Source organism: Buteo buteo, chromosome 22 (genome assembly GCF_964188355.1).
Source record: "Buteo buteo chromosome 22, bButBut1.hap1.1, whole genome shotgun sequence".
Lineage (NCBI taxonomy): Eukaryota > Metazoa > Chordata > Aves > Accipitriformes > Accipitridae > Buteo > Buteo buteo.
Genome location: NC_134192.1, coordinates 15341925 through 15368395, shown reverse-complemented (window position 1 = coordinate 15368395; position 26471 = coordinate 15341925). Strand labels below are relative to the sequence as shown.

Below are 26471 nucleotides of genomic sequence, written 5' to 3'. Positions count from 1 at the left end.
CTTGGCTGAAACATGGCATTTTTTATGTGTTTGTTCATTCTGTGTGCAATTTTTATCTGTATTATTTCTTCAGTTTTGGAAAGTTAAGACATTAATACTACCAGGGAATTTTGAAGCTTATCAGAAAAGCTCTGGAGCATTCTTTCAGTTCTTGTATCATCTTAAGGATTTATGAACATTTCCTCAATTGCACAAGACAGAAGACACTGGAGGACTCTGCAGGCAGAAGTTAGCACTCTGAAAGGAAAGGGAGCTGCTGATAAATCTTCCAGGTGGTGTTTATTTACTCAAGTAATCATTTTGCTTCAGATAGAGGAGGGAACAGCTTTTGGTAAAGGTACAAAAGAAAGACACAGCAAATTTGCTGCTTGTGACCCTACATATTGAAGAGAGGACTCCAATATTTAGTTGCAGCCCAGAAGTTCCCCAGAGGAGGGACTGCTCATTGCAGTGAACACACAGTCAAACACACCATTTGTAGACTCTGATTATAGTGCCCTGTTCCTGGACTGTGTTTTGGAAGGGGACATGAAGATACAATCTGCTGCTGCTTCAAAGTTAACGAACCACCTACCAGGTAGATCACCATCAGCAAAGAATGCCGTATTTACCTAAAATATTTTCTGAGAACTTTCGATAACCTCCATGCAGTGAGTGTTTTCCTTCTCCATGATCAACCTGACTGGTTTGTAAATAATACTGATATCAATGGCTCACAGGTAGAGGCACTACTCTGTAGACCTAAGAGGATCAACATTAGTGCCTATGATACCTTTTGACTTAAGATCAAGTGAGTTTGCGTACGTACACCTTGGCACATGCACATTTGTTTCCAGCATCTTAAAATCATATTCAACCGTCATATTCGACGTCAATCATATATTCCAATCTGTTGGAAAACACAGCTCAATGGTTTTCAGTCTCTTGTCCGTGATCCGTAGATCCAGTGGACTACTTCTAAGGGTCTACAAGGAACAGTTATAAACCAACAGCCTACTAGTACTCTCTTGTGCTTGCACTTTCATAGGACTTTCATTTTTAGGATTCATACATCCAAAGAGGTAGAAAACCATTGATTAAGTTCAACCACAAGCCCTGGCTGAAGCAAGATTTAATTCACCAGGGTCCTGTGCAGGAGATAAGAGTAGACAATTCTAAACATCCCTCCTGTCTATAAATCTCAGAATTTCAGATATTAGACAGGCGTAGAGAAAAGCCTAAGCTCACACTAGCTTATGTGAACTGTCCTATTCATGAACAGAGGACATACCTAACAGCACACCTGGGATAGACTCGTTATGAGCCAAACAACTGGGAGGCATTAAAGCCAGACACTGAGGACTTCTGCTCCTATTAACTTATGACTAACTTCGATTCCAGCAAATAGAAAACAAACTGCTTTGCTCTGAAATTAATTTAATACCCACGTAGGTGCCAGACTGAGTTAGAGCTTCTACTGAAATATGTAAAAGGGCTGGAATTGCCACATGACACTGCCACAAGCATTTTCCAAACATATTAAATATTTAATTTAAGTATAAAGTAATATTCACATCTGTGGAGTTTGTCACATTGAGTCCTCTAAATATGTTTTTTTCCTCTGAAGTTATGCAACTTTAAAAAAATTATTATTATTTTTGCTATTCCCATCTAATCTGGAAGACAACAATTTATGGCTGCCTGCAGCAAAAAGCCTCAAACACAGAACAAAGCTGATTTCATCAATGTGTAATCTTAGATGGAATCTTACCTGGTCTTCTGTTTTACCTTTTACTTCTATGTAGAATTTTTTTGAGAAGTCATGTACACAAGAGCTCTACTCTTATTATAGCTAAGTAAAAAATAAAACTGACCTTACTGGAATTCCATGCCACCGGGGACCATAATACGGGCAACATACGATGACTTGTGAAGTCCCATGCTAGCATTCCCTGGGCTTGCAGACTTTACTAAAATAAAGTCTTGATGTGCATAGTGACTATTTGTAGGGAGGAAGTATTTTCATGATACTGCCTGAATACAATAAAATGGGCACAAGTGCACAGAGACATTGATTTTGGGCACCTCAGTTTCTAGGTGCTTTAGAGAAGATACTTAGGGTCTAATTTGAAAACTACTGAACTTTGAGAAGGTTCCAGCTGCCAGCGACTGACAAGAGAAACTAAGCACCAAAATATGATGTATTTAAAATTTAAGAACTTTAATTGTTTCAGCCATCTTTTTGGACAACACCATGGCTCAGAAGGAGGCATGGAAAAGTGTTTTTTTCTTCTCCCATGGAAATTCTTTCATGTTATATAGACAGACTCATTCCAGATGGATACAGGCATATCCCTACAGTGGTTGTATATATCCAGATTACCCTGCACTCTCTATACAGTAGATTCCCTTTGAAAGCAAACGTGTCACTGGAAGCCTGGTTGAACACCTAAAGCATGCAAGACCAATACTTAACAGAGATGCTTGATACACACCTTGGAGAGCTATTCACGTCATCTACATTAGTCATGCAAGTGAGATTAAGCACAGCCAGCTAGGAGCCCAGTTTCCTTGTGCAGACAATGCATTAAAAGCTAAGTATCTCCAGAGGACAACAAAAGGACATCAGGTCAAAAAACCCGTGAGACAGACCCTCCTCCAAACAGACCAGTAGCCCTAAGCTCCCTTAAAAGTCAGAAAGAGGAGCAATGCCAGCAGGCAATTCAGACTTAGAAGACATGAAACAAACTGCTCGGGCACCTTTTTCACCACTGAATATAAAGGAAGCCAGAGGTCCTGGAGTGCCAGTGGTACCTCTGCTCACAGGTGAGAGTGGCCCACAGGGATTTTCTGGAGTGCCCTAGCAGCTGCTCTGGCATCCCCAGTTACCTTTGTTCAATTACCCTTCAACTCTCACTCAGCTTTGATAGTATTCTGTGAGGTAGTGGGGTTTTCACAAATATGTCAGTATAGTTACCAAACAGAGTGGAACTGGTCTTCTGAGTGCTACACTGAACTTTCAGTAACTTAAAGACTGCCAAATTTCACTCTTTTTTTATGATAAGCAGTAGATCCACCCATAAAATAGACATGCTGAACTTTAAAAAGTACAGCCAATTGCAATTTGATTTTCAATGTCTAATTCTCTCTCTCTTTTTTTTTTTAAAATACAAATAGTATTCTTATTACATTGAAGTTATGTTTTCATACCTTCCAAGTGGACGGTTTTCTGCAGCAGCCTATAATTCGGCACTAGGTGGCCTCTGTCTTCTTTCAGAGAAGGTCTAATATCTCATTATATCACCTAAGGACTTAACCAAAAGTAAAAAAAATCGTTAAGCAAATCTACAGAACTTTGTTCAGCAGGGCTTTAAGATGAATATTGCAAAACAGCTCATTGTTTCTGAACTGGAACGCATTCACTGCGAATCAGAACACAGAACCGAGTATCTGTAACTTGGCTAGCAGCCTGAGCCTTGAACAATGTTTTATCCACACAGCAACCTCCAAGGAGGTACACATAGTATTTTATTCCTGAAAAAAACCCCACAATGTCCCTTCATCAAACTCATATGTGCAAGAGCGTACAGAAGGAAAGAGGATGTGAACATAGAATACTCTACTCTGCTTAGGTTTTCCCCGGTGAGATCCAAAAAAGGAATCAGAGCCTTACTCCCCTGCCTTTGAACAAAGCTCTTGTACTCCAGTAGTGTGTCTTCTTGCTGCCAAGTGGGCTGCAAAAGCAGAAAACTGTGATGAATCATGGAGCATTTAAGAGACTTTCGTGGTTGGTAAAAAATCTAATGGGATTGAGGTTTCTAACACAGAGACCAGCACATAATAGTTTAATTGGAGCATTTAGCTTTCTTGAAGAGGCTAACGAGGAAATGAGGTTTTGCCTACAGCAAGAGAGCACTCTGGCAAAATGGCTTCAGGACAGGGGTTCTTAATTTGCCTTTCAGTATTTCCCAACCACAGAAAGCACAATCCCTTTATTGCAAAATCACTGTGCTTCTGTGGGATAAGCTTTGTGCTAAACAAATGCCTGCAAGCACGTTCAGCCTTTAGAGCAGTATGTGCTATGATGTGAGATCATATGAGGAAATAAAGCGTATTTTGTCACGGTGTGGCTGAACAGCAACTTCCTCCATTAGTAGAAATGGGATGAATTTGTTTACAGAGGAGGTAAATGCTTCATGCTAGGCAGAGAACGAAGACCAGAGCATGCAGAGCTACTAAATGAAGAGCCATCACAAGGGTGATCTACAGCCCGCTGCTACTCTGGAGAGTCATATGGACACCCCCATGAAGAGGAAAGTGGTTAGTGACTTCTTTAGGTCACTGCATGAAGAAGAACACATAGCTCTTCCTTTGCCCTGCTGTGCTGCTGTACCTCTGACTTAGCTCCACTGCTTCTTTGGAGTATTTTTCTTCTTGAACCAGTGACAGAGAGGGTTTAAGACCCCAATGAAGCTGAAGACAGAACTCCTCTGTGTGCTCTCATTAAATATTGGGTCTAGAAAGAGCTTGGAGACACAAAGGGAGCAAGGGCAAAGGAAATGCTCTGTTCGAAAGCTGTAGATGTTAACTGCCAACATTACGCTACTTTATTATGAGCTGTTCAGAGAGGATGTTAAATGTTATTGAATTTACTGTTATATTTTCAGCTGGTCTAATACATGTACCTGTAGTAATGTTATGACAAAGATTATAGGACACGCACAGGTGGCAACATGAACACAGCAAAGATTTGTGACGGGATCCACAGTAGGAGGGAGCTCTGGGAGCAACCTCTCAATTCTTCATGTGTTTCCAATCACATCTAGCTTGGTTCACTGGGCCACATGTTACCAATGTCCCAGCACACCACAACAAGTCCTCAGTGCTATCACCTGCTCTGCAACCCAAGGAAAACCTGTGAACACTCCTCAGCAATTATTCAGAGGCTTTCACAGACCCTCATGCTGAATCCACCCTGTTCGTTCCACATGAAATTTTGACATTTTTTCAAATAGCAAATTTTTTTTTTCAATGGTATGCCTTAGAAGAGTCTTGCTTAACCCAAGTGCTGTCTTAGCAATCGACAGCAACATAATTTCCCACCCAGCTTGGGTATGGATAAAATTTGCTATTGCCTTCAGCATGAAATCTGCTCTGAGTACTCTTGCAGCTCAATTAGCTACAGGGTAGCCCAACATTAAGAACTTTCCTATCTGTTTTCATTACCTGTTTGTATTTCCAGTTCATCCTAGAGTTACCTGCAAAGCATCAAATCTCAGCAGAAAAGTAGCTAGTAGCTAGAAAAGCAGCTAGTTGTCTTGTAGTTCAGATCCATGCTGGACTTAGAGCTGAAGGAACAAACATTCCTGACTCTTCTGGGTAATTTCTTTTTTGGGTGTTACAGTGGATGAAAGAAAGATCTCTTTGCATTCCTGTGGGGGATGAAGATCAAAATAAAATCAGATGAAAGACTGCCAGATCCCAGGCTGAGAGCCAGTGATGTCCATGGGGGTCTCACCAGTTAACATAGCACATTTAGTATCATACTCTGATGTCTTTTTTCCTAGACTTGTCCTTGAAAACAACTCCCTTGGGTTGTATCATTTCCCTAATAATAGCCCACATGTTCTGAACTGCAGCAGTCTAATACCACAGATTTGAAAGAAAAACAAATCTTTTTACTATTAAATGTGTTGATTGCATTACAAAGTCTATGTGGGTCTGAAAGTACATTCTTAAGTAGACCTTTATCAAACATATTTACTGCATACTGAATTGCACACAGAGGAATCCTCTTCCAAAGAAGCACAAACCCTTTGAAGAACAAATTCTGCACACCATACTCATCTAAAAGGAGGCAGTTAATACAGTAAAATGAGGACATTCAGCACTTTATGATAAAAAGGGATTCGTGATGCTCTAAAACCCTGGAGTTCACAACAGTAGATTTGTATAGAGCCAAATTGCACTGTCCTTACTTTGGAAGAAACCTCACTGCGGTCAGTGAAGGTGTTTGCAGGGTAAGATGCTAGCAGCATGAGGGTCATGGGATCTATTTCATTATGTGTAAAACTCCTTAAAGCACTTACTAGAGCAAGTCAAACAATACAGAGTAATGCTGCTCAGCACCTGCAAAGAAAACTTACCATGTTCCCCTGCAAGTGAAGACCCTAAACAGTTGCATACTACATAAACATCATCTCATCAAAGATTTTGGGAAGCAACAGATTTTAAGACTACAGATGGAGTGCTTCATTTTCTCCAGAGACAGTGGTAGTTGCTACATTTTTTCTACTCTGTCATGACACAGCTGCATGCCTAGCACACGTTGTATTCATAATTTTCACTTTCCTGACATTGCGAAAGAGCCGCATGTTTGGATGCTATCCTAATGCTTAATGCAGATGTTTTGCTGTGCTTTTTGAAGGAGGCTGTGTGTTGCATATGGCATGGCACCCCAGCTAGCGGGACGCCCTGGAGTGCCTGGGGCAGGGCTGGCTGCAGCTGACAGCTCCCCACTGCCCAGCCTCAGGGCTTACACGCCAGCTGCCCACGTGCCATCTTGCAGCAAAGCACAAAGGGGCAAGTTTAGGGCACAGGCAAGTTATTTCAGAGTTCAGCCCCATGCTTCCAGCACAGCAAACACCTTTACATGCATGTACTTCCTCCACGACGAATGAACTGCATTATGTGTGGGCAGATAGCTTCAGAGCACAACCTCAGAGGCATCCCTAGGGAATGCAGAAGACGCTGCTAATCCAAAGTTTAAACTGCAACAATAATGTGCTGCTTCCGCTTCCTTATGGATATATTGTGAATGTGACATCCTCCCATTTCATTGCATTAAGTCTCTGCAAGCTCTCCCACACATCATTCAACAGTAACTGTATATTATATACCCAATAAATCTCTGTCTAAATGCATTTAATGATTATATCATTTTCCTTGCTGCTAGAAAGGCTTCTTACATTTGTTACAAGGTGAGTCAGATTTCTAGAGACAGCCTCATCCTCTGTTTCATTTTAGCTGTCATGTTGACTTGGCAGCTGTGTTGGATATGTCACATTTGCACTGCTGCAGTTCATTGGGTTGGGTATTGTTGATTTTCTTCTTTGCTGTAAAAACAATAAAATATTTAAATTTACAGTTCTTAAAGCCAACACTCACACTGGAACCTGGCTTCCCATAACTGCTTGTCTTTCTTACAGGCATGGAGTGGAGCTTCACAAACTTATGTTTGCTTAAACTGAAGAGCTACTGGTTGTCAGCAGGGGAGAAAGGGGTAAGTTCAGATGTGTCTCACGGCAGGGAAATTAATGTCATGACCCTCATCCACTTCCATATTACTCTGCTTTGTCCCTGTGAAATGTTTTGGGGATTAACAGAGTTCTATCCAGAGCTTATAGTGTCAAATTCAGATTCTGTCTCAGCTGAAGAGGAAGCAAAAAGTAAACATTTGAAAGAGGCAATGAGGAAGGCTGGCTCACTCCCTCTCCCAGGCTCTCCACTCCAAGTCCAAGGTCCAGAAACGTTTTAGCCAGGCCTGTGCAATTGCCCGCTGGCTTCTTGCCCCACATCACTCCCAGTGGCAGACAAACAGCAAAGCTGAAAAAGCTGGTTTTGGAAACTGAAGGAGTTACAACACCATCTATGGTCTTTGAGAGATGTAAGGGCTGACATTTTAAGCGGGCAGAATTACAGCTTGGGAACAGAGAGGGAAGGGGGGGGGGGAGGCAGGCATGGATGGATGGATGGACGAATGGGTGGACAACTTATGGATTATCAAGGACAGGAGTGCTGTTGGGAGGCCTCTGGGCTTCCCGTGCAGAAGCAGTGTTAGACCCCCTGGTTCCCATCCTTACTGTCCATGGCAGTAGGTGTGCCCCCATTGAAACATGGGCCCAGCACCCCACAGCCCTGCTTCCCAGTGGTGGGGAAGCTGAGGGCACCGCAATACTGCAGAGTGGTGATTACAGATGTGGAAATGCCGGTGTGGGAGAAGGTCTGCAAACACCTCATTAGGTGAGGTGAATGCACGCAGGCTTGCTGCTGGCAGCTGGGTATCCTACAGGGTTAGGCATTACTTCCCTTTAAACACACACCCTGCTGTTTTCCATAAACAAATCTCAATTTTTACTCTGGTGGTTTGGGTTGTTTTTTTTCCTTTCCTCTTTTGATTCTAATGAAACCTAGCAACAGGGGGGAGCATTGGCTCTCACCCAGGTACCTCACTGGATGCTCTGCCAAACGGCAAGTCGATAGCTGACCACTGTACCCAGACCAGATGATATGTGATGTTGAAGCCAATAGCCCTGGACTCCTTCTGTAGACAGGTATCTGGTAAGATGAAGCCATAGGAGACTCACAAACCCTTCCCAGCAGAGCCCATGGGCCAGAGCAACAGGCCCCTCTGTTGAACCCAGCTGGATCCCGCAGCAGGCAGACGTGAGGAAGGCACATCCCAGGACCTTGCTGGATGGAGCAGCCCCCAACAACATCAGTCATTTTCCTCTAAGGGAAGGAGATTTGAGAGGAGAGAAGCAAGTCTGCCAGCATGGAGTAAAGGCTGCCAGACCACCTCAATCCCCATGTTTCAGGTTTCCTGCATTCCTGCCAGGAGCATTCAAATACAGTATCCAAAAGTCTTCATTTTCATGGGGAAACATGAGCAGTTCACTTGCTCCACGGCACCTCCTTGCCCTTCAGCCAGGACAAGGGGATGCGTTGTGAAGGGCAGTCAATTTGTGGCAGTCGGCTGCAGGGTGGCAAGATCATATTCGTGCCCAAAATCTGGCCTGAGGAATGGGACAATTGTGCTGAGTGGGTGCCAGCCCAGGCTCAGGCTGTGTTGACTTGTCAGAGAGAACATGCTGTACCAAACATTTCTTATTGTATATCTTACATAAACAAAGCATTTAGCTCACCACCCAGCACTAGCTCCTGCTAATAAATGCTGGTGACTTTCTCTGCTTCATATATTGAAGTTGCATATTCAAGTCAGCTCAGGGACACACACAGGATGCTCAGTTTGGACTGAGACTCTTTCTGCAGTTCATTTAAGCTGAGTGTACTCAACTACAGCTAGAAAAGGAAGCCACAAACAGGATTTGGTGTGCAAATATGACAGAGACCAACTGACCCTTGCAGGAAACCATCCCTTCCATTCCTCTTTGGGGAAAGACCCACTGACAGACCCAGAAGTGCTCCAGGACATTCCCCTCTCCAAAGAAACCTTTCTACTACACTCAGCTTTGGCTCCAAACCTTCATCAGCAATTCTGCCTGGTAGATCACAACGCACCCCTTCCACAGCAGGCTTTCCTCTCCACTGACATTGACTGCACCATGGGCAGGGCAGAGCGGGTGCAGCCCCAGCCAAAAACCAGCTGTTGCTCATAAATTCATCTCGCCATACTTGCAGAGTGAGCATGATGCTGAGCAACTGCACACACTCCCAATGTCCCTGCCAAAATTGCGTGAATCACTCTAGAGCACAATCTCAGGACAGGCGCAGGGGACTTTGGGATGGCAAGGCTGGCCTGAGCGGGGCTCCCAGGCTTGGGCACTCTGCCAAAGGGCTGCAGGGCTCCTGCCTTGGACAGGCTGTCTGCTGTTTTCTAGGAGCACCTAAGGGAACACCGGGCTTGCAAAGGACCAGGATAGGAGGGGGAATTGGGGTCTGATGGAAAGAGGCTGTAGCACTGCACAACTATTAGAATAATTTGCAAATGTCAGCAAAATGTTCTCTTGAAAGGAAAAAAATAGCTTCTAAATTTGCAAGGAAAAATATCTGCTTAAATTTTTGTCCACATTCTTTTGCAGAAAATCCTGAAAAAATAAACACATCACACTGAAACTGTGAAAAAACCCCACATTTTCTGTTAAAAATCCCTGAAAAGTCTCATTATAAACTTGAGCATGATGGAAGAAATTCGAAGAGCTCAACATTATTCAATTTTCTCTAAAAATAAAGCAAAACCCTTGATACAGAACCTCCCCCACTTCCATCTCAGGTTCCCCTCCAGACAGAGTTTTTTGGATGTTTGTTTAACCACACTACTTAAATTCATGACCTATTAGAGGTACAAGGCAGATTTGGCAAACAGAAACATCACACTGCCGAGCTCATGGGGTCACTTGGTTTGTCACTCTTGCAGAATATGACCTTCAAGGTAGACTTCTTTTGAAACTGCATTTTGAAAGAGGGAATTTTCCTCCCCTCTCGGTTTTGCCTCCCATTTAACACTCTTTTTTTGTTTCCTTGTTTCTAGGAGAGTAACACTGAGTGCAGCTGCCCCAGCCCCAGCAAGCAGTCTTTAATCCCTGCCCTCCAGCTGCAGCAGTGGGAGATACTCAATCACTGCCCTCTGCTCGGGAAAGTTTTGTCCTAATTTTCTCCAGCCTCTCACAGGTGTAAATGCAACTGAAGTTGGATTTCAGATTCCTGTAGTATTTCCCTATCTGCACAGGGCTGCACACCAGGCAGAAGGCATGATACTTGTTAAAAACTGTTCTTTCTGAGCAGGTCCAAAATGATGTGTAGAAAACATGCAGTCTGCATTTCTGCTCAGGATGGGTACAGTTTAAACACAGGTACACACATCTGGGGTCAGATGGTGCAGTTTAGCTTTTGTTTTGAGACTACAAAGATGCCAATTAATGGCACAATTGTGTTTATTACTGACCTGTATTGCAGCAAAGGTAAAAAGCCTCCACAACCTCTTATTACTCCTCTGAGCCTGCCACTTTGAACACCTGGTAATTTTCGTAGTATGATGATTTGTTTTGCTGTAGCATGACTGCGCTGTTGTGCTCATTGCTAAGCAATTAACAGTTTGTCCTTCCAGAAATATCCGACGCCCCAGACACTGTTAGCTCCTCGGAACATTTTCAACAAAAACATTCCAGGGGAGAAGCATTAGCAGCTCTTCCACTTTCTGGGACAAGCATCTCTCCAGCTATGTACCCCATTACAGAACACGGGACAGGGAGAAGGGGTTATTTGTGGTCAAGCCCCCATTTTGCCAAGTTCTGCACAAACTTTTCGTCTTGCATCACTCTGAGACTGGTAGATTCCTTGCATAATCCCATTTTCACGGGCACCAGTGAAGAAACTTACCCCACCCTGACAGTGAAGGACGGCTCCTGCACTGGGTTCCCACAGCCTCCAGGCACCAGCCAGTGTTGGGAATTCCAGGGAGGCCAGACTCCTGGTTACCCAACCGGCAGGTATAATTTCTGACCCAAAACCGCTAATGATCTTTCGGTCACCCTGGGTCACCCAGCCTGAGGACAACCTGCTGGCAATTGAGCAAGGTGCAAACAGATCCCTTATAGACTAACCCTATCAAACATGATCCTTTCAGAAGGATCCACAAGCACCAGTATCTCTCCAGCAAAAGAAAATTTCAAATAATCATCAAAAGAAGTGACCTCAAAATAGAATCATATTTGCCAAATAGGGGTTTTTTCCCCCCCTCTTTCTTTTATTTACAAATTAGTAAAATCCCATACTGAGATGTGGGTGAGTCACACCATGGTTTTGCTTCTGGGTGTTAACACAGAGTCACTTAGGCTTTCTGTACGCAGTACCTCAAAATTCCAGTAGCAATTGACATTTAAAACGCAAAAACTCTAGACAATCAACGAGTCCTTTCCCTGAAGGCTGCTGGACAGTTCGTGGGGCTCAGCATGCCCAAGCAGCAGTGGGACATAGCATGTTCCTGGGGCATTACTGTCAAAAGTGACCACACTGAAACAAAGCAAAGGACCATCTGGCCTGTGAACCTGTTACCTGCTATGAGAAAGGTATAAAAACATGCATGTGGTTGTACTTTCCTCCAAGGCTACTATCCTGCCTCCAGCAGTTTGCAGAACTATGTCTCCACCTGTTCTGAGGATCCCAAGCCTAAGCAGGCAGGAGGTATATTTGATGCATTTTACATACAACATCTCTACCCATACATTTTTAAAAATTTATATATATATATATATATATATAAAATCAAGGTCAAAATATTTTCTTACAGATAGGTACAGAAGTATCTGCACTGCTTTATTTACACATTCTTTAGTGAGAATCTCTTTTAGAAAATCAGCTTAGGGAATAATACTCAGCACCTAAGCAATTGTAGCTATCTTGCAATGGTCCTTTGGTATATTTTGGTTTTTTGTGTTACACTAAACACTCGCCTGACCTCAGCCACGCAGAAGCTAATATTTAAAATGCCATCAATATATTTATTTGCCTGAATCTTCTGTCTATGTAAAACTTGAGTGCTCATTGCAGAAAGGAAGGAAAAATAAATCCCCATGTATGAGAAAAAAACAGATTCTCCTTCAAACAGCTGGTGAACGAATGGGCACAAAACAAAGGGAACAGGAGAGAGGAGTGTCACCACTGCAGGGACAGCCAGCTGCACTGACCTGGCCCCACATCATGCCCCAGTGCCTACAGCAAGGACTTGGGCCCCCCTTCCCTGCCCATGGGGGTCTCAGCATCTCTGAAGTAGCTCCCTTTCCTCAAAGAAGAGCTTTCTTGATGGCTGTTGAACTGATAAACTTGTCGCTTAAACAAGCGATGGAGCTTCTCCTGGAACTGGTTCCCAATAAAGCAGTACAGCAAAGGGTTGATGCAGCTGTTGGCAAATGCCATGCAGATGGCGAATGGCAGTGCTGTGTCGATGATCCCTGTCACGTCACAGTTGTTAATGATGTTCATATGAGCCAAAGCATCCAAAAATGTTAAAATGTGGAATGGAAGCCAGGAAATTAAGAAGGCCACAACAACAGCAGCCACCAGCTTTAGGACTTTGTCCCTCTTCTGCTTGTTTTTCCCAAACTCCTGTGCTTTGAGCAAGTGCATTCTGATCCAGATGTAGCATGTGGTGATCACTGTCAAGGGGATGAAGAACCCGAGTGCATTTTTCAGGAAGGCTGTTGCCACAGACCATTTTGCATAATTCTCATGAGGAAAGGCCATAATGCAAGCATTGACCCCCAAGCTTTCAATGTATTGAGTGTCACGGAAATAAAAAGTTGGGAGGGAAGATGAACACGCAAGGCCCCACACAACCAGTGCTATAAAATAAGCTTGTTCTGGAGTTCTTCTTTGAGAGCGAATAGGATGGACAATAGCGTGGTACCGGTCCACACTCATGCACGTAATGAAAAATATACTTGCAAACATGTTCAAGCACAGGACAGAACTGGAGATTTTGCACATGAGAGACCCAAAGAGCCAGTTGTACCCCTGCGCGTAGTAGGTAGCCCAGAAGGGAAGCGTGGCAAGGCACAGCAAATCCGCCATGGCCAGGTTGAAAATGTAGATATTAGCAACTATTTTGTGGCCACTGTGACGACAAAGCACCACAACCACCACACTGTTGCCAACCAACCCCAGAACAAAAACCACAGAGAAGAGTGCTGGAATTAGTGAAAACTGATAATCTGAAGAGATAAGTGGACAGGGAGGGGGCGAGCGCGATGCAGCTGATGAGTTTGTCAGTGATGTATGGAGGACTTGGAGAGTTTCTCTGGTGGTGACGACCAGGGAGTAGTTGCTCTGCATGTTGGTGCCAGTAAAAAGGGAGGTTCTGGAGGAAATTCATGTGCTAGCAGCACTTTTCTATCACATTGCTCACCTGCAGATCAGAAACCGTGTGTTAGACATGCACTCTGCAGCTGTCTTAGCTCTGGAATCACACAGTCACAATAAAATAAAAACCATTTCAACTTATGTCAGTAAGCTGAGTGCTGAAATACCAGGCAACCCTGCTGGACTCCTTTCCTCCATCCCACTGACAGGACACAGCTAGCCCTAGGGAGGTCACAGCACTTTTTAATTAGCCTGGCAGAGAAGCGAGCAGCTGGGTTTTATCTGTGATTACGGATGGTGCTTTCTGTGGCCAATAGAGCAGAAAAATTATTGACTAAGGAGCTGGAGATACTTCAGGAACTTCCATGACAAAAGACATTATCGAAGCTCCTCATGATCCTTTTCTCAGCTTTCTCATACTATTTCCAGCACTCTGCACAGTTAAAATAATGTAGAAAGGCAGCACTTGCCAGTGGGGATCAGGTACTTCACACCTGAGGGTCTCCTGGGACTTCACAGGCATGAAAGCAGCCTTTTAAACAAGGCTATTAGGAAAGCAAGCTTTGATGTTTTTAAAATTCACAGGGCTGGATACAAAGACACTGAAAGGTCTTTACAAAATACCATTTACTATCAGAGTCCTTCTCAAAGCAAATCTGCATCTCCTGCCCTCACAACGGCTTTCAATCAGAAGAGTAAAAGAAATATTTTCAATGCAGATACAAGCAATAGACAGCCAAGTACTCAGTCCTTCCAGGCATTGGATTTAACTGTAGTATTTGACATTCATTTAGAAAGATCAGAACTGAGTTTCAGTAGGGGAAAATGTAGCTACAAAACACCTAAAATCAGAAAGTTAATTGACAGGTCTGTCTTTGTTCCAGTTCAACAGCTTGTGTCTGCACTCTAAGCAGGGCATTTTTCAAACTTTAAGACTTTATAGTCAATAAAGAAGATATCATACCCAAATATTTTATTTTACATGATAGAAAGAGATAATTCCTTTTTAATTAAGTCCTTCTGGAACCAGTCAGGCATTTAAGAATTCTCAAGGGGCCCTAAAAACAACAGAAATTTTGACCAAGACAAGACAATGGAGTTGGGCAATGATCTCTCATTTAACAGAAGGCAACTAGTCATTCCAAATGTATTTTTCTGTATTAACAGTTTAGTGTACCGTAGCTTATCATCTGCTCAATGCAAAATATGCAATATGCTACTTCAAACATACTGACAGAAATTTGATTTTAATTATATTGTCTCAACAATGAAAATTCAATTGGAGAATATTAATGCACATTTCTGCAGAGTGCCGATATTTAAATTTCCAAATACTGGATCACAAGCCCACGTTCTATAAGCAAATATGTCTTAAACCAGAGGAAAGCTTTTTGTTTGAGGACGACAAAGATTCAGGAGAGGGTCTGCAGCCCCATTTCATCCTTAACGATCATGTCCTGAACCCCTCACTTAAACCTACAGAAGCTGAAATCTCAGAACTAGTCACAAAGCACTATGTATCTCACACTCCTAACAGAGGGACCACACCATAATTAATTTTAGCTACATTACTGAGAACAAGGTTTCATTGACAAACACACTCCCCCCCCGCACATGAACAACTGGTGGCTTAGAATCTGCTTCTAAACTAGTCATTCCTATTACTTACACTATTACTTAAGACACAATGAGGCATTTTATCACAAATTGAATCAAATCAATGGAAATTATGTTCTAACAGCAGATAGAAAACATACCTCTCAAACCTCTCATTCGTCTGGATGTAGCTCTAGAATTACATGCTCCTTTTTTCTGTTTTCCTTTTAGTAAGTATCACCACCGGCAATCTGATCTCTCATATCTTCCATTTTCCCACTGGGAGACTTTAACCTACATAACTCGAGAACTGAAATATGAACGCCTGCCAGCTTCTTTTCCTTTTGGAAGGAAAACAGTGTGAGAACCCCCCTTTCCAACTTTCCAAAGCCACGTGAGCACATGCAGTAAATCAGGGGAGAAGAACAAGACATCCAAAAAAAAAAAAAAAGGCAAGAAAGAGAAAGGAAATTCACAGAAATATCTCCGCAGTTTTCTACTGCAGCTCTTGACCCAGGAGGATACACCCACACGCAAGCCTCTTCTGCCCCCAAGGTGTACATGCAACACATGTGAGCCTCCATGCAAGGATTCAGGCATCTCTGAGGGCAGGCACTCTATGGAGTCCCAGCACTTGCTAACATTTGAGAGCGGAATAGGCTGTTAGTTCTGGCAGAGCTGACCGTAATGTGGACACACAGAGACAGAAAGCAGAGGAACATCACAGCATTCACACCAGCATTGCCTGTGTAAGGGGGCTGACCCTTTCTCCCATTTAGTAGGATGGGAAAGCCACTGCCCGAGTCCTTGCAAAGACAGGCACACTGCTCGAACCGAGGAGGGCAGCAGGACAAATCCACGTGGCAGAGAGCAGGCTCGGCTCTGAGGCTGCACTGGCGTAGCACACAATGAAAGCGAGCAGATCGGCAAGGCTGCATGCTCACACCGACTTCCCATTCACGTAAAACTGAGTTTTTACATCTGCTTCTTCCTCGCGTCACGCGGTCCGTCTGGCCCCAGCCTCCTCCCCCTGGAAAGAGCTCCAAGGGAGCTCCTGGAGGATGAGTACTGGGGCAAAGTAAGTATCTGTAAGCCTTAAACGTTTTGCCCTGATACCCTGAGTGTGATCTCCTCTGCAGCAGCAGCCCATCTACTGCGGACATGTGTGCTGTGCTCACCAGGCAAGGCTGCATGTGCCAGATGGAAAGCAACCACAGAAGTCCCTGCTAGTGACATGCCCCTTTGCCCCAGCCAGGTGTTGCTGGCTGGCTGTCCATCACCAGCCGGAGCTGGACCCAAGCTCATCCCATTCCTTGAACACTGGCGTAGCTTTGCAGTGAGGGGTATCCAACCGTGGTGTCTTGGGGGAACCCCAGTGCCTGCCCCTGCTCTGGGACTGTATAGCACACCAGATGCAACAGGCACCACAGGCTCTATAACCAGCTCTGCTTACAGCAAGGTGACCCAGAAGAATGATGCAACAGGGAAAATAGCCTTTTACCAGCATTTTCAGAGGAACCAAGGGCTAAGCAGGTTGTGGAGAACAAACTCACCTTTCTGCCCAGCTGTGCCTTTGATCCAGAAAGAGCTGCAGAGAGTGCTAGAAAAGCTCATCAGCAAACTCATATCCATCCCCTGGAGGAGAGCACTACTTCTCAAGGCAGGGAGAGGAGTCCTTGGCAGCTTCTGGCTTTATCTGCCTCATATTAAGAGTCCAGTTCTTGGCATTTCTGTGCAAAAGGACAATGGGTTATTTAAAGAAGGGGAATCCCATGCAGCATTTCAATTTATCACAGTGCACCTGATTTACTGCTTCATGGACATAATGACAAAGCAGTCAGTGGTCAGAACTGTCAGGCTGCAAGCACGCACAGTCCCTGTGCTTGGGGCAAACACTGGAAGGGAAAGCAAGCTGAAATAGCTCAATGAAATGACATGCTGGGAGCAGATAAACCAGAAACAGATCCAAACATCACAGTATCTTGAGGGAGGGTAATACCAAATCACTGCACAGGATGGGAAACCTCATCTGTCGCAAAGGCTCAAGCACTGCATGTCACAGCCAGAGTTAGACAACATACATGTTAGCATATCCTTGTTATTTCAAGATAGATATATATAAACCTCCCCAATGCACACACTCACCCATTCTATAAATATTTAGTTTGATTTTGGGGCATCCCTTCCTTTTCCTTTTTCTACTCATTTCTCTTCACCCTCCTTTGAGGTTGTCATGGAAAAGGCAGAGAAGGCACCCTGGAACCACTGAAATTTGCATCACTCAACAAAAAAATAAACAAAATTTGTAAAGGAAACAGTAACATCCATAATAGCTTGGGGGCTGAAAAAGTTAAGGCTTAACCTAAAAGCTTTAAGATGAAGATTTGCACTCAGTTCCCGCATTCTACAACCACTACTAGGAGACTTGTTGTTTTGTTCAAGAGGCATTCAACGGATGATGCACCTTCTAGAGACATGCTGCAAGAACTCTGTCCTTTCTTCAAAACAAACCTCTACCAAGCAGGTCAGTAGGAACACGTGGGATGTGCAAGTGCAGAGGTCACCTGTCCAACTGCAAAGGAGAAGAAATGCACGTTTTGCCACCAGTCCCCTCTGTACATACCGTGCCTCGGGTCTGAAGGCCTGCTGGCTCTCAGGCAAGTTACCTGAGATGTTGGCACTCACTCTGACCCATATTCATTCAATTTTTTACTAACAGTATGTTAAGACACCCTCAGCCAGGAATTCTTGCTGCTAGTTGCTTTGCACACAAACGACCGGTGAAAGATCTTGCTCCATCCTTCACCAAATATCCAGCGTGCTTTGTAAGCGGAGGAAAAAGTCAAATGCATAAGAATGTTTATTTTGAAAAGATAAGAAATGCTTCTGATCCTCACAGATACTGACTGTGTCTATTCTGTTCTACCCCCAAAACTGTTTGAAACTTTGTGCTGGGTTCATACCTCTTTGTAGGCAAGACATGGGCCTGATGCGCCTGGTGGAATGGGGGTCATACCTCAGGCTGCCCTTTGCCAAATCTTGCTCCCATTCTTCCCCCCGCCAGTGCTCAATGCATCCGATTCCTTATCTGATCCCAAGTTGTCACTCCAAAGCTTTATTTAGCCAATGTACAAACCCCCTCCCTCTTCTATTTCCCCCACTACATCTTTCTTCCTCCCACTATTTCTCAGCATTGCCTGTAACAAATGGCTGTGAAATAGAAGGTACACCTGGTACGGATGCCCAAGCTGTCTGTACACAAGCCAACATTGTGCCTGTAGTGCTGCAGCTGAGCTAATGCCCCCTGAGCTTGCAGGACATGTTTGTCCAGCTTGTACAGCCAGGCTGGTTAATCCAGCACATGGGTCACTGCATCAGAGTCCAGCACACAGCTCAGCACAGGCGCAGAGTCTTCGGCCTTTTTACCATTCATTTGGCTGGAAAGTTGCAAAAGCTGGGAGTTTTCACCACAAGACGACCTGTTTGATGTTAAATGGTGAGGAGTTACTGCTTCCTAGGGCATGTATTTGGGGGAGGATTTTATGCATGTCTTTTATACCAAGGAAAACAAAAAATAAAAAAAAAATTACAAGTCAAGAGAAGCAAGAAATTTTCCTGCATGTTCACATGCAGCACTCAGGTTTACCTTTCTATCCTTGATCTCATGCACCTAGAGGTCCTAGAAGCATTTAAAAAACCCCCAAGCAAACGCAAAAAAACCCACTCCCACAAAACCACACACACACACACACACTTCAAATAGCAACTTCTGATCAGTTCTGCAAATTAGAAAAAAAAAAAAAAGGATTCATACACTCCAAGTCCTACGTCTTGGTTTTTTGCAGGGAAGTGCTGCTGTCAGGGATGAAATATTCTAAACAGGCAGTGTGTCCGACTGCGCCAGCAGACTGTCAGAGCCAGCTCTTGAGGTTAAACCTTGCCAGCCTGCCAAATCTTCAAACCAGTGTGGGATCCAGATGCAGACTGTATTCACGGGCTTGATTTGTTCCTTTTGGAGAACAGAAAACGGGAAAAAAACCCTCTCATACATGTGGTCCCCAGGATGCATAACCCAACGTAGGTCAGTATGGCTCTGACTCCTCTGTTGCCGATTTACAGCAGGATGCCCTGACTCCCTGGCCCAAGCACTGGCAGCAGGAGGAGGGGATCCAGCACCCACAGACTGCTGGAGGAGTGATGATTTCCATCATGCTGGATAGTGCATTTGCATCATGCCGAATGACAGGCCTTTTGCACACGCTCACCGAAACCATCCCGCCTGCAGCTGGGTTCCCCTAGCACTCCATAAACTTTTATATGCATTCCTGCTTCCCGCATTTGTTTGTTTAAGGGTTTATTTAGGGATTAATTGCTCAGTCTTGCAAGTAAGATTGGAGTATCTACCTCATCCTTCCCCAGCACCAGAGCACTCCTGCAGAGAAGGCTGCTTCCTCTCATCCTTTTTGGGGCCTTAGGGAGGAGAACGGTTGTGAGCCGCAACCAGTTGAAAATTGATGGCCAAGGCAGCGGGTCCTGCTCACACCCAGCATCCTTGGTTCTTGCCTTGGCATGCTGGGTCTTAACACTGTCTCATGTACCTCTGAAGCATGATCAGGTCTGACAGTGGGTGTCTGCAAACCCTGTGTTTTGGCCAGGAGGGACAACTAGTAGCATTTTTAAAGTGAAGACCTTGGTCAGTGTTTCATTTTCCCTCCTGGAGCCATGATTTCACATGGAAGCACTGAGCAGGCCTGGGGAAAGCTCTGCTTTTCCCCCTTCACAGCAGCACAGTGGTGAACCCAAGGGCCACCCAGCCAGGACCCATCAGAGTACAGTATCAGAGAGCTCTGGTCCCATTCAGTGGACCTTCCACGCTGGAAGAAGTCAGTTTTTGAAGCAGTTCAGTGTCTAGAGTGTGGCAGAGGCAGTTTGGAGGGAAGAGGAACGCCCCTTTCACCTCCAGCATCCAGAAAACTTTTCCAAAGCATTTCTTCTGAGATGTTTGTGTCCAGCTGATAGTGCTGCCAAGACTGAGATTATCGTCCATGACATTGTTTGTTCAAATAATTGGCTGTGAGTGTTTTACAAGTTACTAAAAGTAGTAAAGAAAACAAGCTCATAAGTGCCTTTGAAAACATGCTGCACCCGATGCTATTAAAGGCAGCGAGTACACATGCACCCTGGCACTGCTGCCTGCTCTTGGGGGGAGCACCGCAGCACGCCTGGCCTTGCTGAAGGCAGCGGACTTGGCCAGAGCTCCATTCTTGAGTGCTGCACAGCTCTGAGCCATGGCCCTAGGTAAAGATAAACCACCAGGCACCAGGGCTTGCCCACAATGGGCATAGAGCCTAAATCCTGCTGACGCTGCTATGGCTGAAGCACAGCATTTCAGCAATTGAGACCTGCTCAGCCAGATCAGAACGGGAATCCACATTCAGCTTTCATAAAGAACAATTTTTCATCACAGGTAATTTTCTCCTGCTCACTTCTCCCAGATGAGTTGCTGTGATAAGCAGTAGAAGTGAAGACATTGATGCCCACAGCTTGTGGGAGAGAGCTCCCTCCTGTCTAACTTTGGCTTTATTAGTATTAAGATATCTGTACATAACTTGGCATTTAAACGATGTGGGAGCATACTTCACATTTCTTTTTAGGGTCTCAAAGTGATTTTTTAGGAAGAGCTAGGACTCCATGGCCAGTTTTATAGAGCTACAGAGTACTCAGGGGGTCTCTTTCCAGAAATCCATTAAAAATAAAAATCTTCCTTCCTTTGCTGTTTTGAACTATACTCACTGCAAGCTTAATTTCCCACTTTTTAAGTGTTTTTGTCAGGAATTTCTCTTATGTACCAAAAATGCTGAGATACACATGAAAGTTCACCAGCTAGATAAAGCTTTGGGGAAGTCAGAATATTCCTGACACTTGGGTATTCCAACTTATTTAATCCTTTTTTTAATCAGCAAAGCTATTAAGCGATTCTGCTCACCCTGCCTTTGCCCACCAGAAAGTCTAAAGAAAGCAAACTTTGCTCCTTTAACTCATTAGACCAGCAAGACCACCCCAAATTAGATGTTTGGACTACTTGTATCAAACCTCGATCCTGTAGAGAATACAGCTCCTTAAAATCTACAGTATTAGGCAAGGCTCTTGACATCAGCTACAAACAATTTCTGAAGTGGGTGTGCTGGGCTATAAATCCCAAATGTCAGATAAATCAGTTACTGAAGAAAAGACAAAACACAATCATGGTCATCCAATGGGTGGAATACATTTTAACAGAAGACCTGCAGTGGCTCAGCCTTTCCATTAGAGCCGGAAGGATGAGCCACCTCAGCCAAAACACATGATGCACTCCAGAAAACCCTCCTAGCAGATAGACTGAGACAACCAAAATCCCTGCATGTGGAGCACAAAGAGCTGAGCCTGGAAAAGACCACCCAAGAGCTGAATGCTCATAATTGAATGGACCATAGTGGGAAAGTGTTTGTTAAAAATGTAGCTGGAGAGAAAAATCATGTGGCTGTTCTTCTCAGGGACCATGTCTCTACCTTGTCTCTGCAGCATCTGATGTGCTAGCGATGCTGGCTACTGCTGACTGCAGCAATGATGCTCAGGAAGCTGAAGCTGGACAGGCAATGCTGAGTGCTTCTTGCAAAGGAGCACTCAGCCCCCAGCAAAGGTTTAGCTCTCCACAGTGTTGAGTGATGGCATACCGCTGTGTTCCTTCCACTCCAAGGGCTGCTGCAACCAGAGCTGAAATCCTGACAAGGCAGCTGCCACCCCCCCATGCATGATGGAGTCGTTACAGGGAACAGCTGGAATTGCTAAACCCACAACAAGGTGTAAAGCTCTGGTCATTTTGATACTTACAGTATTCCTTGGGCCTACAGGCTCTGAAGCAAGGAGACATTGTACAGCTGTGTGGTCCTGTTTCACCACTATGTTTTAATCCAGTTAAGCAACGTCTGGCAATGATGAGCTCTAAGAGCGGCATGCTTTTCGTCTCTGAAAATTTCCAATATGAAATCAAGGAGCATTAGAGAGACCACTGGGCTTAAATAAGGGCTAGAACATGGCAACACTGCTGGAATTACAGCCAGAAATAAAGCCTGTGTAGAATGAAAAGGACACCAGAGCAAGTGATCCATCTTCGCCGGCCTGAGCTACAAAACTTCAGCTAGAGGTGAGACCATTCGTAGCAGACACAGAGCAGCTCACGCATCCTGCACAAAGACCAGCAGAAACCTGCCTCCTTCACAGGGATGCACAGGCAAAGTCGTGGAGCAATGCATATTCCCAGCCGTGCTGCAGCAGGAGGTAAGAGAAGCTGTGGAGATCCCAGCAGCAGGACACCCCTCCAAAGTGATGTCCTCAAAGGAGCAGTCCCAGCTGAGCTGGGAATACAGAAAACAAAGATTCACCCACCAAAACCTTTGGCATAGCCCCAGATGTGAGTAGCTGGATGGGATGAGCAGCACACATTTCCACCTTCTTCTGGGGCTCCCAGGACAAGCCCCTTAGCAATGTGCCATCACTGCTGCTCTCAGCATGAAAACCAGCTTTTGGCCCCTAGTAACACTGCGGTAAAGCCTGTCTAACTAAATAAATGATGTTGTTTACAGCTGGAAGATGGTCTCTATTACACAACACGGCCATCCCAGCCAAGCTTCCAGGGAGAAGCTGTTCTTTGGGGGGTTGTTTCTTGAAAAAATGAAGAAGAAAACAGAACTAGCAATTTAACAGCACAGGAAACCCAATCTGCTTCTGCTGAGAAAAGAATGGATCTGCAAATTTGTCCAATTCACACTTACCGTTGGGCATATCATATATTTGGGTTTTTAGGCCACTGTCTGGACAGAGCTGGCAGAGCAGGGGAGAGAAAGGAAACCTGTAAAACATGAAAAAGAAAAAAGCTGACACAGAACAAGAAACTAAAAGCAGGGAAATGCACCTGAAGGGAGGGGGCTGACAGAAGGTGCTACAAACACATCAAAAACATGAGAACTCCAGCAGAGAGAAGTGAGGGGGAAAACAAAAATTAAAAGAGTGAGAAAAAACAAGAGCAGCAACTGTGTCACTGGTAGCCCTGCTGACACATCAGCTGCAAGGCCCCAGTCTAGTCCTCTTGGCATCGTAAGCAAAATAATCAGCCTGATGATTCCTGGCTGCTGGATGCATCAATCAGTCCCCCCATTGCACTTTTCCTTTGCACTCTGGATGTAGGATAAAAAACAGAGAGGGGCCCAAGGACATGGGTTTTTAGGGACCCAAGCCCAGCTCCAGCTGCTCAGCGGCATTTTCAGAACTGCTGGAGACAGGCAGTGCCCTGGGAAGGGCAGCGTGCCCTTGGGGTGCTCCACATTTCACCCATGGGGATCATCTTTTACCACGCATAGATGGCTCAGGGCTTATCCCGAGAAGAGGCTCCACCAGGACATGGCACTCCCCCACATGTTCCCAGCTGGCAGGGACTGTGAGGTTTGCACAGCTCCTGACAGTCTCCAGTTTTACTGCAGAGGAGTCACAGGCATGGACAAGGCTGTGCTCAGGGCTCAGTGGCAGCTCCGCTTTCCTCAGCGTCCGGATCACAGCCTGAGCCCAGGGCACCTGCCAGCATGAGCAGCCACACCAGGGTGAGAGCCCCCATCTCATATCCGCATGGCAGAGCCGCTCTCAGCTGCCTTTACTGAAGCCCTAACTGGACAAAAGTACAAAAACGCCCCCCCACCACTCTCCCCCCAAACAGAGAGGTTTTTGAGCAAACTACCAAACAGGTCCTGAGAATGGTCATCAACCCAGGAGCAGGACCTTCTCCCAGACAGATCCTGAGGGAAGTCTGTTACCTGCTGCTGCTTGCAGGAAAAACCACTGTCAGAGCATGATGCTCAGCTGAGAAATCTCCTTGCCTTTCAGTAATGCTCTTTACAGCAGGGCGGCACTTAATCGGCTTTTATCTGCCTAAAGACTTGATCCCCATTGGTCTGCAGCAGGAAGGACCAGCTAATTTATTTTCACTGTGCACTAAAAGCACAGCCCAAACGACGCTGCAATGCTTGCGGTTCACCTATCCAAAAGGTACATGCTCTTTTTCTTGCCTCCTTCTCTGCTAACCATCAGGTATTAGATGCGGTGGCTGGCTTGTGGCTGGTCATGTTCTTTCTTGTTATATATATACTTACTTGTGCAGCAAAGGCTGGACTGAGTCTGAATATCTCCGATTCATGCCCAAGCATGTGCAAATGTGCAACTGAAGAGATTATCCACTGTAACAGAGCTGGACTGAGAGCCCTCCCTGGAGAAATAGCAGCATCCACCGTGTCTCTAAACCTCTCCAATAATTATTTGCGGATTCTCACCACCAACACCTTCAGAAACCTGACTTTCCTCCACAGCCTCTGGCTAGATGGAAACAATCTGACTTTCCTGTCCCCGGGGACCTTCCACTCTCTCAGCCAGCTGCGAGAGCTGCACCTCAGCAGGAACTCACGCCTCACCTACCTGCACGCAAACACTTTCAGAGGACTATTAAACCTCATCAGCCTGGATTTGTCCCACTGCAATATCTTCGAAATCCACCCGCTTCTATTTTCACACTTGCCTTCTTTAGAAAGGCTCGATTTAGCCTCCAATAACATGCGGTATGTCCCACAAGCCTTTAGGAACCTCTCCAGCCTCACAAGGCTGTCGCTGGAGGGCAACCACATAGAAGCCATTGGCAGAGATTCCCTGAAGGACCTGGAAAGCCTGTACGATCTGAATCTCAGGAAGAATCGGATATGGATCATTCAAAATGGCGCTTTTACAAAGCTTCTCAGATTGGGCATGTTAAATTTAGGACACAACTTCATCGCCGATTTGCCTAATCAGCTTTTCAACGGGTTGATCCAGCTCAAGACCATGCACCTTGAAGCCAACAGAATCACTGCTGTCGACTGCACCTTCAGACATCTGCTGAACTTGAGAAACTTGTACCTGAACAACAACCAGATCTCCTCGATCTCAGACTCTGCTTTCTCATACTTAAACAAGCTGCACTTCCTTCACCTGAGCAAGAACAACCTCAGCTCCCTCCCCATCCGCTTGTTAGCTGAACTGCCAAAACTGAAGTACGTGTTTTTATCCCACAATCCCTGGAAATGCAACTGCAAGATGTTTTGGTTCTGGCGGAGGACCGCAATGCAGAGGGGAGCCATCAAAGGGCTGCACTGTGCCTTCCTGGGCCCTCACAACATGACAGCACTCGATGTCCCCCAGCCAGGGGACCTGATGGACTGCACAGTGCCACCTGAGCCAGCAAGCGAAGACAAGTGCAGGGTGGCCAGGACCAGCGTGGCTTCCGGGCCCCCCACTCTCCCCAGCAAGGTCATCCTGCTGGCACTTGTCTGCCACATATGGTATTTTGCAAGGGGATGGGACACTTCCATGGCCACATTTTGACAACATTTAAATTATAAATAAATTTTTTATTTTCTCACTATTTGTTTGTGAACAATGGTTTTCATTACAGGTGAGTTTTATATGGAAATAGAAGGATTTTATTATATAGGAACAAATGCTTTCATTCATGGGCAACTCTCAAATCTGAAACGCTAATATCAAAATTCAATATAAATGTTCGTGCAAAGGAGAAGCTCACATTAGCAAGTTCAGGGCTGGGGCTTGTGCTGGGTGATGCAGGGCCGGGAAGCATGGCCCCACCACGGCCATTTCCAGACTGACCACAGCCACGTGTGATCTCTCGGGGAAGGGCTGCCTTCCTGCCTTCAGCCCGCACTGGGGATATTGTGAGTACTGCTGAAGCAGGAATAAATTGCACGTGTTCCAGCACATCTGGAGTCCCTAGAAAAGGCTCAGTCCATCAGCATCTCTGTGAACATGTCATAGCTTCCCACAGCTGGCACATGAGGTGCTTTGCTATTAGAGTATAAGACAGTCTTGGAGGAGTGGGTGAAAACGTCACCCAGTAAAACATTTCATTTCTCAGCTGCTCCTCACGGTATTGAGCCTCAGGTAACACGGCTCTGCATTTACCCCTGCAAAGAGCTCATTTGCTTCAGGGATGGTCTGTACGAGTTGTGTCTCCCCACATTTTGTTGATGAGCTCTGGCATGGCATCGCACCAGTGTCATATGCCTGAGCTGCCTCCCTCCAGCTGCTGGGAGACACTGCCAGGTCACTGCCAGGGTGGTGAGGCACTGGAACAGGTTGCCCAGAGAAGTTGGGGATGCCCCATCCTTGGAAGTGTTCAAGACCAGGTTGGATGTGGCTTTGAGCAACCTGGTCTAGTGAAAGGTGTCACT

At 45.2% G+C, this 26471-nt stretch overlaps 2 protein-coding genes and 1 long non-coding RNA gene across 6 annotated transcripts in view; 1 reads left to right on the top strand and 2 right to left on the bottom strand.

Moving 5' to 3' along the window:
• LOC142043012 (uncharacterized) overlaps positions 1 to 8576 on the bottom strand; it is a 35370-nt gene extending 26794 nt beyond the window's left edge. Inside the window, exons 1-3 of the long non-coding RNA XR_012653920.1 lie at positions 6948 to 8576; positions 5206 to 5411; positions 3190 to 3713 (exon numbers count right to left, since the gene is read on the bottom strand). This is a non-coding gene — a long non-coding RNA (uncharacterized LOC142043012). The remainder of the gene's footprint in view (positions 1 to 3189; positions 3714 to 5205; positions 5412 to 6947) is intronic.
• A 1213-nt stretch (positions 8577 to 9789) lies between these two features.
• AGTR2 (angiotensin II receptor type 2) lies at positions 9790 to 23059 on the bottom strand. Of its 4 annotated transcripts, none has more exons than XM_075053642.1 (5): positions 22042 to 22277; positions 17317 to 19180; positions 16725 to 16901; positions 15333 to 15512; positions 9790 to 13621 (listed from the first exon to the last, which is right to left on the bottom strand). In XM_075053642.1, the coding sequence occupies exon 5, from the start codon at positions 13546 to 13548 to the stop codon at positions 12430 to 12432; it is 1119 nt and encodes a 372-aa protein (XP_074909743.1). In that variant the 5' UTR covers positions 13549 to 13621; positions 15333 to 15512; positions 16725 to 16901; positions 17317 to 19180; positions 22042 to 22277; the 3' UTR covers positions 9790 to 12429. The 4 variants fall into 4 exon arrangements, with proteins under 4 accessions (XP_074909743.1, XP_074909745.1, XP_074909744.1 ...); XM_075053644.1 differs by having other exon boundaries at positions 15333 to 15481; XM_075053643.1 differs by lacking the exons at positions 17317 to 19180; positions 22042 to 22277 and adding an exon at positions 22597 to 23059.
• Positions 23060 to 24321: 1262 nt separating this feature from the next.
• On the top strand, positions 24322 to 25608 carry LOC142043061 (uncharacterized). Its single transcript, XM_075053748.1, has one exon. It carries the CDS (start codon positions 24322 to 24324, stop codon positions 25606 to 25608), a length of 1287 nt encoding a protein of 428 aa, XP_074909849.1.
• The last annotated feature ends 863 nt before the right edge of the window (positions 25609 to 26471 follow it).

Bases quoted from the DNA above. Each gene is read 5' to 3' on its own strand.
- LOC142043061 (XM_075053748.1), top strand. From the start codon at position 24,322: ATGTTCTTTCTTGTTATATATATACTTACTTGTGCAGCAAAGGCTGGA.
- AGTR2 (XM_075053643.1), bottom strand. From the start codon at position 13,548: ATGCAGAGCAACTACTCCCTGGTCGTCACCACCAGAGAAACTCTCCAA.